Source organism: Kogia breviceps, chromosome 5, assembly GCF_026419965.1.
Source record: "Kogia breviceps isolate mKogBre1 chromosome 5, mKogBre1 haplotype 1, whole genome shotgun sequence".
Taxonomy (NCBI): Eukaryota; Metazoa; Chordata; class Mammalia; order Artiodactyla; family Physeteridae; genus Kogia; species Kogia breviceps.
The window spans coordinates 13,978,602-13,992,977 of NC_081314.1; the positions used below are offsets into that span (position 1 = coordinate 13,978,602).

The 14,376-nt window shown below is 45.7% G+C and overlaps 1 protein-coding gene across 1 annotated transcript in view; it reads right to left on the reverse strand.

The window, feature by feature from the left end:
* The window catches only part of CLSTN2 (calsyntenin 2), a 597,917-nt gene that overhangs the window by 124,079 nt on the left and 459,462 nt on the right, over window positions 1-14,376 (reverse strand). Inside the window, exon 5 of the mRNA XM_059063644.2 lies at window positions 13,808-13,957. Coding sequence (XP_058919627.1) covers window positions 13,808-13,957 — 150 coding nt within the window. The remainder of the gene's footprint in view (window positions 1-13,807; window positions 13,958-14,376) is intronic.

Genomic DNA, 14,376 nt, shown 5'->3' on the forward strand with positions numbered 1-14,376 from the left:
AAGAAGAAAACCACAGGCCACAAATGGCATTGCTTGTGATAAGCCCATGATATCAAACCTAGATTTAATACCTGACCTAATTGCAATTTCAACCTTCCCAAGAAATGTAATCTTAATTGGCCAGTCTGGAATTTTATTCTCAGCACCAACAAGGTAATCTGTCACATGGTCCCTCTCTATCCCCCAAAGGAGGAAGAGGCAATCTGCATGGGAGACGCTTGCCCTTTTCCCCAAAGAAGGTGACCTGGTCTGAAGCAACTCTTTCTTTCCTTCTTTTCTTCTTCTTCTTCTTTTTTTTTTTTTTTTTGCTAATAGCCTCCTTGCCCCATGCTCCTTCTATAAAAACCCTCCATTTTGTACAACTCCTCGGAGCACCTATTTACTGGATGAGATGCTGCCTGATTCATGAATTATTGAATAAACCCAATTAGATCTTCACATTTACTTGGCTGAATTCTGTTTTTTACCAGATTTGGTGGCAGCAGTGGGATTGAAGCAAACTTCCAATGGCATTTGGGGACAACGGGAAACGCAGGCATGGTGCCCCACGAATACTTTTGAGCCATTGGCAAATTCCTCTCAGTCTGAGCTCCATTCACTTTGCTTTCAAGCTCCCAGTATAATTGGCTTCCTTTATGGGGCAGGTCAGCTTCAGCTGGTAAATGATTCTGACTACAGCCAATTGAGCTGACAGATGATTCTGCCTGGAGCCAAGCCCTTAGCCTTTCAGAATGCAATTTCCAGGGTTTTGAGTGGAAAACCCCAGCCATTGATTCTGTTCCCAGATTCCGCACCGGGAACTGAAGAAGGTTTAGTGTGCAATTCCCCATTTGCTTGGAATCCTTCCCCAGATTCCATGTTGGGAACTGTTTGTGGCAGCTGCAGTTCTCCATTTTGTTTGGAATCAGTCCTCAGTTCCTCAGTCCTTGGGGTTTGCTGGTTCAGTCCTTCCCCCAAGGTTCCATGGGAATTGTTGGTGGTGCATACAGGGCCTTCTTTTAGCCAGGGCACAGAAACATCTCTTGGTTACTGCCTATATGTTAATGTGCACATGTTTGTCTTCTTTTGTGTAGATAAAGGCTAATTGCTAATGAGATCCTTTATATCCAAAACTTGAGTGTACCACCTCCGGCATACCTTCTTATTTTATGTCTGAGAACTGTGATTCCAGAAGCTGTAGGTATTTACAAAAATGGCAAAATCTTGCTAAACTTGTTTTGTGTCCTGAGAGCTGGGCTTGGTAGCCACCAGGTTGAGGGTTCCAAAACATGGCCAAATAGAAATGTGAGTTATACTCCATTTGTGGCTGGGCATAGCTGGATAGAAATATGGGTTAAGCTCCATTTGTAGCCAGGGACCTACCAAACTGCTGTCAGCCCTTAGAGGAATTACAATGGCCATTATGAGGAATAGATAGATCATTTAAAAAACATACACAAAAGCAAGGGCTCTCAAATCATACAAACAGAATGGGATACCTATTTTAATAGGTATGCAGAAGTCTACAGTAGTTTTTGAAATTCCAAAATAGCTTCATTGAAAGACTTATTGCAAAAGCCTAATGAAAAAATTAAAGACATAAAAGGTACCTAAAACAAAAGCTACAACCCGATTCTTTGGGGAATTGGAAACAACTGTCTTTGTCTTGAAAATCTCTGCAGGGTCAAAGGTGTGACTCTCTAGAAGCTCAAAGTTCACCTGCCTTACAGGGAACTATCTTCAATATCCTGTAATAAACCATAATGGAAAAGTATATGAAAGAGAATATATATTTGAATCACTTTGCTGTATACCAGAAACTAACACAACATTATAAATCAACTATACTTCAATTAAAAATAATAAAGCAAACAAACAAAAACCACAAAGTTCACCTGCCTTTTTTTTTTTTTTTTTTTTTTTTTGCCAATGCCCAAACCTCACCTATTTCTCTCAAAAGGCTTACAAAAATCAAGACATTGGAAACAGAATCCTATTGCGCTTAATCTGTGCCTTTGTGATATAAATTTCCTACTCCTATCTTCTTTAGGACCAAAGAGCCATTCTTTGAGATGCAATCTTAATAGGGAAGTTTCTCACCAGAAGAAAAAGAAAAAAAGAGTGAGGAGGTGTTTGGAAACTGGGCTAGCTAGAAATCTTACAAATCTTTTCCACTAATATTAGTAACTATAAGCCCTCTGTTTGCAGCAGTATGTCTGTTTGTCTATATATGTATACGTAGATATGTTTTTCTACCTTCGGATGGTATTGCCCAAATTAATTTGTAAAAGAGCTCTAGTTGGTTTCCTTTTAAAGTTCTCAGAAATATAACAGAAACTAACTCAGATACTTTTCAAGTTCACCTGATTTAAGATAATCTTTCGTAAATAAAAGCTAGTTTAAGTTTGTTGGTTTAATTAAAACAGACATATCTTTTAAGGTTATTGACATTGAATATAATGCAGGTAAACAACTTTTATTCTACTCAGGTTTATTAGTCAGAGTCATGTTTCTCTGTTGCAAAATTTGTCAGCAAAAAATAAAATAACTTAGAATGATGGCTGGTTTTGCCTGGTGTCTCATGAAACTTTTGTGGGTAACTTAACCATGATTGATGGCAGCAAATGTTTTAGATAGATGTAAATTGGATAAGAATTTATATATAAACTTTTCAGCAACAATTATATTTTATGGTATAGGTACTTAAAAATAGCCTTTGAAATCTCTTTTGGTAACTTGAAACTTTTGAGTTTTCTAAAGTTAAATGATAGAAATGTATTAAATATCTAGGTCTTTTATAAATAAGAAAATTGTGAAACATTAATTACTGAACATAGGTTTATCTACTTTTGGCTTCCTATTGCAAAGAAACTCAAGATAAATTTGGTTCTATTAGTGATAGGAATAGAGTAGGATAGTTACACAGGTAGTTGTAGAAGTCCCAGTAGGGGATTATAGAGAGGGAAACCTAGGGAACTTTGGGAGACCACTGTAAATTAATGATAGCTCAAGAAAGCTATCAGAATGTCGTGAAATGAAACACGCTTGCTTAACTATAAAGCCATAAATAAAAGCATGAGATATGCCTGAGGTCACTAAGTGAAAAAAAAAATGAGGTCTGGCATTCTGCCAGTTGAGTTCAGCAAGGTAATGATCCTTAGGACCAAGGACAGGAATTGAAGGGAAAGGTGACATTCCTAAGTAGGAGACCCTCATACGGAAACCTGAGATGATTCAACATATTTTAGGTTTTTTTTTTTTTTTTTTTTTTTTTGTGGTACGCGGGCCTCTCACTGTCGTGGCCTCTCCCGTTGCGGAGCACAGGCTCCGGACGCGCAGGCTCAGCGGCCACGGCTCACGGGCCCAGTCGCTCCGCGGCACGTGGGATCCTCCCGGACCGGGGCACGAACCCGTGTCCCCTGCATCGGCAGGCGGGCTCTCAACCACTGCGCCACCAGGGAAGTCCTATTTTAGTATTTGTTACCACCCTTCTGCTGATTTGAATAAGCGCTATGACAGTCCTAGTTTGACCTCATAGGGTCAAACACTCTCCTGCCTGATACGAAGGAGGAGCTAGTGATGTAAGCCTAACATCTACTTGAAGAATGAGGAAGAAGGCAGTCTTCTTCCCCTCCTCCACTTTCCTTTGATTATAAAAATGTAGCCTTGCTTAATCTGTGGGGCAGAGCCCCCTCGGCTGCCCACTTACTTCCCTCAAAATTGTCCTATGTTAATAAATCTACTTCTTGCCTATCACTTTGCCTCACTGAATTCCTTCTGCGCTGAGACACAAAGAACCTGAGCCTCAGTAAGTCCAGTCACCAGGTGAGTGATTCTAATTAAAAGACCATGGGTTCAAGTCCCAATCTGAGTTTAGGCTGGGTTCAAGTCCTCATGTGGGTTCAAGTTCCAATCAGAGGTGCACGGTTTCATTAGTAAACATGTTTTGTGTCACAGTGAAAGACTGTCCTGTGAAGAAACACGTTTCTAGAAATTATGAGATGCATTCATAAATTTGTCAATCTAAAAAAAATGCTCATCTGACATGTGGTTCAAAATTGCTTACTTCTGAGTTTTCACTAGAAATTAAGGTTTCTAAGAGTTAAGAATTCTAATTAATATATGTAATTAAAGCTATTAGTAATAATAAGGGACACAACTTTATAGGCAAGGAAATTAGGATGTGTTTCTTGGTTAAGAAAAGATATGAGGTATGGAAATACATTCCTATTAAGGGAAATGAGAGTAATTTTGCCTAAACTAGAACTTCTGGTTATGAAGGACCAACTAAATTGTATACAGAAAGGTGAAGAGAGCGAGAAAAAGACGGAATTTTACCTTGTATAATCCATCAAACTGGTTAAAATTGAATCGATATTATAAGGGTGTTAAAATATGCTTTAATATCGGTATATGGTTAGGACACTCAAGATGGCTGTTCTCTTGCTCTCTGTAAATTCCCTGCCAGACCAGTGCCTGCTTCACCTACACCCTACACGCATGACTACATACTTACCCCAGGCCCCAGCTAGTGACAGCATATCAAAGGGGTGGTGAGGGGTGTGTGTGCCCCTCTGCTGGTTTCCCTGGTAACTAATGAGTCAACCTGATGTCAATTTCCCGTATAACTGGCAATCTCCCCTCCCCCTGGTGAGTGAAGACTGCCACCACGTCCTGCCCACCATCCCCTGCTGCACACAGTGGTGGGGTGTCACTGCAGGACCTTGCTTCAGACGTGTAAGCTCCCCCATCCATCAAACCACTGATGTCTCTGTTGCTGATTCCGGGCTCTTTCTTTGGTCTTGAAGCTGGGCAAGCACAGGCCTTAGAGGCCTGCAGGGTGCAGCCCAACCATCAGTAACATACTTATGTGAAACTGAAACTTGGTTTTCTTTCATCTGCTGAAATGACAAAGGAGATTCTCTTTCCACATGCACTAAAAACCTGATTGACCCCTGGATTGAGCACGTAAATGTGACACAGGAGGGAAGGAGCCAGGGCACAGCCTTTGAAAGAATGACAATAGCCTGAGGACATGACATAAACTGATTAGAACCAAATGGGTCCAAGATGGTGGACAAGTTGACTTCAACTAGACCTTGAGCCTCAGTATACGCTCACATCAGCAAGCTAAATGACACACCCACAGGCGCCATGACAGTTCCAAGACCATAACCGATCAAAAAGTGGGCAGTGGCCCAATTCCTGGAAATCCCTGCCCCTTCCTAAAATAGCTGGAATACTCCTCCTACTTGTTAGCTTATATCCACTCCTATAAAAACGGACAAACCCATACCCTGGTGCCTTTCTCACCTTCCAAGATGGCCCACACTCTGTCTGTAGAGTGTGTTTCTCTCTAAATAAATCCACTTCTTACCTATTACTTTGTCTCTCACTGAATTGTTTCTGCAATGAGACATCAAGAACCTAAGCTTCATTAAGTCCTGAAACCAGGTGTGTGATCTCAGTTGGAAGACTGTGGGTTTTGGCTGGGTTCCAGTCCCATCCATGTGAGTTTGAGTCCCAGTCTGAGTTTTGGCCAGGTTCGAGTCCCGGCTGTGTGGGTTCAAGTCCCAGTCAGGGTCTTGGCCGGGTTCGAGTCCTGGCCACATGGGTTCGAGTCCCAGTCTGGGTTTTGGCTGGGTTCGAGTCCCGGCCACATGAGTTTGAGTCCCGATCTGAGGTGCACAGTTTCAAATGCAGGGAATAAATCCATCTCTGGTTAGGAGTAAATACAAGTGAGATATGATCAGAAATCTCTCCTTAACACTTGGAGACATTACAAATTCTGTTACAAAAGCACTAGCTGCCCAGCAAAGATCCTTATACTCTCTGGTCAAGGTTTTTCTTGATAATAGAATAGGCTTTGATTATCTTTTAGCTGAACAAGGTGTCTGTGCTGTACCCAACACCACCTGCTATACCCGAGCTGACACTTTAGTGAAGTTGAAACTCAGTTATGTAGGATTACTGAACAAGCCACTTGGCTTAAGAGGGTGACTGCTTCAGTGGGGTCTTTCTTTGATTGGTTTGGGTCTTGGGGACCATGGCTTTGAAGTGCACTACAAACATTGAGAATTATCGTGCTTATTATAATCATAATAATAACCCTGGTGCATTGTATTCTCTCAAAACCCTTTAAATGCATGTTTGCAGTTGCTAACCACCAAGCAAATGATCTCCCTAAGACTGGAACATCAGAAAAAGAAATGAAGAGAATGATCAACTTAAGGATTATGAGCCTGGAACCGTGACATGTGAATGTCACAGGGATTAAGCGAAGACACTGTGACCTACAGGAACCACACCAAGGACCCGCAAAGCTGTGAGAGCTACAGAGCAATAGGTGGGAGTGGTGTTACCGCCTGCGCTTTTGATCATATCTCTCAGTTAGGCTGAGAGTTTGACCAAAAGGGGGGAATTGTTAAAGAAAACCACAGGCCCAAAAAGGCACTACCTGTGCTAAAGTCCATGATACCAAACATAGATTTAACACCTGACCTGACTACGGTTTTGACCTTCCCCAGGCATGTAATCCTTTCTTTCTTTCTGTTTCTTTTCCTTCCTTCCTCCTTTCCTTTCCTTTCTTTTTCCTCCCTCCCTCCTCCCTTTCTTCCTTCTTTCCTTCCTTCCTTTCTTTCTTTCTTTTTTTCTTTCTTTCTTTCTTTCTTTCTTTCTTTCTTTCTTTCCTTCCTTCAGAAGTATAGTTGATTTACAATATTATATTAGTTTCCAGTGTATAAGATAGTCTAGGGATGTAATCTTAATGGGAAAGTCTGGAATTTTCTGGTCAATGGAGACCCTTTCCATCCCCCAAAGGAAGAAAGGTAATATGAATAATAGACCCTTGCCCTTCCCCCAAAAGAAGGTGACCTGGCCTGAAACAATTCTTTCTTTTCTTTTGCTAATAACTTTCTCACCCCTCCTTCCTTCAATAAAACCCTCCATTTTGTACAACCCCTCTGAACACTGGACGCTGCCTAATTCATGAATTGTTGAATAAAGCCAATTAGATCTCCACATTTGCTACACTGAATTTTGTTTTTTAACAATCCTTTAGAACAAAATGTTGGTACCCTAATGGTAGTATCTTGGACTCCCTGGCAGGACAGTGAAGGAGGGAACTGAGGGCAAGGAGCCATCCTTTCCTCTGTCTTTCAGCCTGCAACAAGGGTGACCTCACCAGAAGTCCTCCAAGGGACACATCTCCACCTTCTGAGCCCTGCCTGTTTCTGTTTAAGCAAATCTGGGTACCTACATGGGCTTATCACTCTATGATTCAAAATCAATGCCTCTCAAGTAGTAAAACCTAAGTCAGCTCTTTGTTGTACTTGATCAATAATTGATCTGACTTTTGCAAGGGGCAGGGTGAAGCCGACTGACCCCTGGGGCCTGGGCATTTTTCTCCTTGGCAGGGTGTCAGGCAAGTGGACAGCTGCAGAAGGGACAGAATATATACTGGACAAGGCTTAGCAGTGGTCTACTCTACCCAAGACATGCCTGACTGCCAGTCTTGTCCCCTAGCCTATCGGGTCTCATGAGATTTGCCTGAAAATCTAACCTCCTTTGCTGCTCAGTACTTTGAATTGGTTTTGGAATAAATACATGACTTTAGATACTTTTCCAGAAGTGCTCTGCTCAGTGTACTCAGGAAAAATCATTCTCTTCAGCTGGTCTCCCTGCCCCAATTTCTGCATCCTAGCCATCATCTATGTGGTTGGCCAGAAAGTTCTTCTTCTCCAAGATCCCCCCTCATCACGCCAGGGCATGAAAGCCTCTGGGTTCCCCACTGCCCTTGGGGTAACACAGGAGGTCTCCCTCTTGATGTGGTCCCCACTGGCCCGTCCAATGCTCTCCCTCTTGCCCTGGCCACATCATGCCCCCTCCCACCTTCCTGACATCTGCTCCCCAACCTGAAACACCCTTCTTCGCTGTGCTAAAACTATTATCCTTCAAGATTGATGCCAGGTTCCTCCGCCCCAGGGCCCCTGCAAGGTTAAATGTCTCTCCCTTGTGTCCCCAATGCTCCCTCCAGCAGAGCTTGTGCCCCCCAAATTGCCTTCTATACTATGAGTCCTGGTAGGTCTTTTTTCCTCCGTATTCTCAGCCTTCAGCACACAGTGGGCCTTCAGTAAAGGGTAAATGAATTCACGTCAGAATATCTCCTACTGCGTCCTGTGTGTCAGCTTCAGTTATCTGACAATGAGAATAACTAAGGGAAAATTAATCTCAACCAGCAGCTTTCAGGCTGCTGTCTTTTCAACGCAAAAATCTTAGACATACTCTAGGTGTTTAGAAATATTTTCTGCATGACCTTCTCACTCCAAGTGAAGGCCATGGACCAGGAACATGCAGATCGACCCCAGACTTACTAAGTCAGAATCTGGATTTTACGCAGCTTCCCAGGTGCTCATGTGCACATTCAGATTTGAGAAGCATTCCTCTCAAAGACACCCTCCTCCTTCCTAACGAAGGCCTGGTTTGTGGAATGGTAGAAACACCAAGACAGTTTGATGCACCTGGAGAATTAGTCAAGCCCAAAAGAACAGAGAAGAAATGGTTCATTATGTGGCTGCATCTCCTTTTCTTTCTATATTAAATAAGACACCTTACCGTGAAGGTAAAAGGAGCAGGAATTGGGCCCGAGGAAGAAGCTCTAGCAACCTGCAGCGTTGGGTGAACCAATGCTGGGCGAGGTGTAATTGGCTGCTGTGGGATGGTGCTCAGGGATGAAGTAGGAAAATGAAGATGGGATTGTGTGGGGGCTGGAGTCAGGAAAACTGATTTGATGTGGGAACTTCAGATCCAGAATGGCAGGATGTCTGGTCAGCAACATGCCTGGGAAAGAAATGGTGAAGGGCCAGGGAGACAGTCTATAGTGGTTCTCTTCCGAGGGGAGCTGTTTTGCATAAAGGGGACAGTGACAGACTGAACTTTGGGTCTTGGGTGGCAGGAGCAGGTAATAATAAATACAAAATCTGACTTGCAACAAAAAAAAGGGAAAATGTCCTAAGTAAGTGTTGTGCAGACAGTGTTTTCAGCTTGAAACATAGAAAGAGATAGGCCAAGGGATTAGAGAGAACAACAAAGGAAGGGAAAAAGCAGGGATGTGTTTCTCAGTATGACATTACATAACATAATGTAAACACTAAACGAACAGAACCCTCAAACCAGCAACTGACTTGCAAATGCTCCTCTAGGACACAGTCTGTGGTCCCTATAAGCCGGGGTCAGCAGTGCCATCTCTGACTGGTGTCAGAGATTGCTGTCACTGCCCCCGTCCCCCTGAGAGCCTCTGAGGGCAGTGCATCCTCTGTGGTGCTCTGACCCATGGATGGGTGCAGATTCTTCCCGAAGTCCTCAGGCGTGGGTACCTATAACCGCTTGGCAGGAGGGAAACAGACGCTAAGAAGACTGCAAGTCCAGATGTCTGTCATGAAAAGCACGAGCTCGTCTTTAGCATGTGTGCTGCAGGCACTCCTTTTTTTTCTGGTTCCTATAAGAATCATACATCTCCATGAATAGGAGCTGCCATAGGGATACCGCGTGTTCTCAGAGCTCAGGACAAAACACAGAGGTTTAGTTCTCCCTTTCACCCACACAGGTCTAACTGATGCTTTGAGGATGCTCTTCTTCCCTGGGCGGCTGAGAATGGGAGTGACATTTCCTTAGGCAAATCTCCACCTACAACTGCAGAGAAAGCTGACCCTTACCACCTACTCAGAATTACACTCTCAGAACACAGCAGAGAAGACAAAACTCACGTGAGAGCAAGACGAATATGCCTGGTACCCTGGGGTCGTTTTCTGGATGCAAAGACTTCCTCCCTTGCTGCCAGCGGAGCCTCTGATAAGCCCTGCTCTGCCATTGGTGAGTGATGGTGGTAAGCAAGCTTTTAGGTGATGCTTAGGTGATGGACAGAAAGTTCAGGGAGTGCCAGGGACTGAGAGACGTGTGGTTCTGCCCTCAGGAAGCCCCTATCATTTCTGGGAAGACAATAGTCACCCACAGAAAAAAGACAGAATGGAATACCATAGCCGGAGCAGATGATGCCTTAGCCAAGGTCTGAAAGGCAGGCGGCAGCAGAGCCAGGGGGTGGGGTGTCCTTCGTGTACAGCTGGGGAAGGCCAGCATCGCCTTGGGAAAGCTGCAGCCCTACATTCCTGGAAGGGGTTATTGTGATGGAAAAGAGGGCCCAATGCCCTGGGGCATCACTGGAGTCTGGGAGGAAGGGAGGGCTCTAGCTGTGAGCAGGTACCTTGCTCCTCCAGCATAGCTAGCTCCCTGGGACAAGCTGAGTGCAGAAAGGGCTTGTGCTGGCACTGACTGGAAGTGAGTGGTCCAGGGGAGAGAGAAGGCTCTGAGCATGATGGATTGCTTTCACTCTGCTGCAGTCCCCTCCTGCCTGGAGGGGAATGACTTAGAACAGGTACAAGAATTTGAGCTGCCAAACTGCGATCGCTTGGTGACTGCTGTTGCTTGAGAGAAGCCAGCTCAGGGAGGAGCCTCTGTTCTGGGCAATTACGCCTGGCACACGTCCGCAGAGCCCTCGCTCACAGCTGGGTCCCAGAGGCTTGGAGAGCATCGCGGCTCCTCACCCTGGCATCCAAAATCTTGACTACCAACCCTCCCCTCCACCGACTTCTCCAAATTCGCTCCCCATTTTCTCCCCAGTCCCCACCCCTCCGCAAGCCAGACCGGCTTCCTGACATTATTCACTGTGCCCTGAATGGCCTCCCGTCTCTCGGTTCCTCTCTTATTTTATACAGTGCAGCCTTCACCCAACACCTGCTTCAGGAAGAACCAGCCCTTTCCCCTAGGAACCGGATGGCCTCTCCCAGTGAGGAACAGCCTGCTTCATCTGTGGTTAGCAAAACACAACAAAACGAAGCAAACAAACAAACAAACAAAAAGCAACCCAGTAAAACCTGGCTCACTCCAGTTTGCTCCACAAAGCTGGGAGAAGGGGCTGGACACGAGACACGTATCTGGGACCGGTGTTCATGCTCTTCCCTGGAGAAAGGAGCACTTAGAGCTCCGAGGCTGCAGCCCTGGCCAGGAGTAGAAGAGAGAACAGCCCCAAGATGGGCTGGTCAGAAATGGCGGTTGCCCCAAGTCGGGGAGTAAAGTGGACCAGTACTGTGGCAGGATGGAAGATTCCTCTCTAGGTCTGGGGGCTGGGATAGGAATGCCAGGAAAGCACTTTGACCGTCACCGCACATATCTGAGAACTTGAAGGACCTGTCTGTGACCTGCAAGCCTGCTGCTGGGACAGTGGCTGGGGAGAGAGACCTAATGGCTGTCTACAGTGGGAGAGCTAGAGGGAGGAGGGGGGTGATGCGGAATCCAGCGTCGGCTTCTCCCACCCAAGGCTGGAAGATTTAGGCAGGGAGCCACCATCAGGTAGTTGGTCCAGATGTCACACCTGCTTACTTCGCTTTGCCTGGCACGGTGAGCAGGTGCAGGGAGGCGCTGCCGACCTCTTGTCTTTGTTCCACGCAAAGGTACCTTTTTCGCCATTCATTCATGCATGCAGCACTTGCCAATCAGCTGCCTTGTGCCTGGCCCTGTGCTGGGGCTGCAGACACACCAGTAGATGGATAGCATCCCTGCCTCCTGGACATCCCTGTCTAGAGCTGAAAATAGCCTCGTGCCCCGAGGTAGGGGCCCCACGCATTCTTCACGCGCAGAACGAAACATTATTGACACGTTTTACTTTGCATACATTTAACACTGAAACAAGTACAAACTCCATTAGGAAATTACATGTAAATATATATCAAAGTGATTCCAAATCTGTAGGTGTCTCATTTATCAAAGACAAAAAAGGTTGGGATTGGGCTTCCCTGGTGGCGCAGTGGTTGAGAATCCGCCTGCCGATGCAGGAGACACGGGTTCGTGCCCTGGTCCGGGAAGATCCCACGTGCCGCGGAGCAACTAAGCCCGTGAGCCATGGCCGCTGGGCCTGCGCGTCCGGAGCTTGTGCTCCGCAATGGGAGAGGCCACAACAGTGAGAGGCCCGCATACCGCAAAAAAAAAAAAAAAAAAAAAAAAAAAAAAGGTTGGGATCATTCTCCAGATATGGCTTTGCGTTTTGCTTTCCTCACTTTAAGTCCCATTGTGAGCTTGTGCGCTTAGAAAGCTTTTATATTCCTTCCAGGCTTTCTTTTCAAAAGTGAGACTTTCACTGGGGCCAGTTGTTACACGTCAAAATAAAACAAGGTGAGTTCTTCTTCACTCAAATAGCTTTTCATTCATTCATTCATTCATTCATTAGTTCGTTCATTCATTCAATGATTGTTTCTTGAGCACCTACCATTGGGGCCAGACATGTGCTAAACCTGAGAAATTCCACTGTGAACAAGAGAGACAGAATTCTGCCCTCAGGGTCCTTAGGGTCTAGTGAATTACACTCAACCAGAGTTCAGGGCCCCTGAGGTCAGGGACACATAGATTCGCACTCTGGCTTGTTCCTTTTTCTCTGTCTCTTGCTTGAAATAGACAGACACAGAGAAGACTCTCCTTTGTTCTTTACCCCTCACACGTTTTAGCGGTGTCTCCCCTACTCAGCATTTCACCTTGTCTACTTTGTTCAAAGGCAAATGATTCCGGTTCTCTCCAGAGGCGGATTTAATTACCCCCTCTCATCTTTCTAGTTGCAAGATTAAGGAAGATAAAGTTGTGCAGGGGACAATGTGAGGGCAATGACCCAGGTGGGTGCTCAGGTGTCCTTGCTTTGCACCATGAGGTCCTGCTGAATTGGATTAGGAATAAATGCCTGACTAAATTAAGGCAGCCATTCAAAGTCTGACCAGTGACCTATATGTGGTCCGGCATCAGCCTGTCCCACAGGGACATGAATGACCAACACAGCTGATCGCACCCTCTCTTGGGGAGTTAAGAAAGAAAGATACAGAGAAATAGAGATAGAGAAAGAGGTAGAATGTAACAGGGGCCCTGAAGCTTTTAAGACCTATGAAGGGAAGGCAGCAGACAGAAGGCACAAAGTGGATGAAACCACGGAGCACCCTGAGTTATGTGGAAGCAGAACCCTGCGACAGCATCAACAACCAAAATGGTGGCACAGAGATAACTCCAGCATCGCTGCTTGGCCACCAGAACTATTGGTGCCACCACAAGAGCTCTCGTTATTCCATAAACCGTCCAATCCTCTGTGAGCTCCATCTCTGCAGCTGGCCTTTCCATCCTCATTTCCCCCTTAGTTCATTGCTACGCCTCCATCCTCAAAGGGTAACCTGAACCTTCTGTCTTTGCATCCTAAAAGATCTAAACTAGCACAAATATCCACCTCCATCGAAGGCCATTGCTTCTCCATTACCAGAGCCAACACTTTAGAAACCCCCTAACACAGAGGCTGGATTCTGGATCTCCAGCCTCTGCCTGTACGCCCTCTGTGCAAGCCCAAGGAACACGCAACCTTCCCCAGGTGCTGAGCAATTATTAAAACTTGAAACGCACCAGCTGAACTCCAAACCCTTAGGTAAAGTGAATTGGCCCTTTCTCCTGAGCACTGTGGGATAATTCCTATTGACAGGAAGACGTCATGAGACGTGAGAAAGGGCACACCGGACAAACCGGGCACACGAGTTAGATGAGTTGCCTTGGACATTCTCAGCTGTAAAGTGGGGGTACCATGTCGCCCAGGAGTTTTAAGAACAAACAGGCTACTCTCTTTCTCACAGCAGAGTGCCTGTGCTTTACAGATTCCTCTAGTGACGCATTGCGATGATTGGAGGGCAAGTCCAGCACCTCCTAGACACATGGCCACGCTGCCTTCACCCAACAGGATTGACAAGAGCAGGCCCACCTTGCCAGCCAGGCTTGCAAACTGGCTTTACGTCCACCTGCACCAGGGTGTCCTGCGCTGCAGGCTTCTGTCCACAGTCGTAGGCAGTCACCAGGATCTCATACTGGCGTTGCTTGTCATAGCTCAGCTTCTCCGTGTTCCTGACGTTGCCTGAAGACACAGGGACATTGAAAATCATTTCAGATCAAGTTAACCACGTTGCAGCTCTTCAAAATCCCTTCTGCCCTCTTCCAACCTTCACCAGAATAAAATGTCCCCTTTCCCTATCTCTTTGTAAAGACTAGGGCAAGTAGGGACGTGGCTTCCACATGTGGCCTGCTTGTGCCTTGGTGGCAGATTCTCAGGAACCGCTGGCTGGAGCCACCCCAGCTGTGGAACAGAACTGCCAGGTAATTCTGCACACACATCTGGAATCCAACTGGTTGTGTTAAGTACGGGGTCGTCAGAAGACCACCCTAAACTACGCCAAACTAACCCTACATTAGGCTGTGTCCCTAATGTAGGGCAATGTATGTTCATCTGACATGAAATCTCTGGGAAAAAGATGGAATTCAGAAACGTCCCGACAC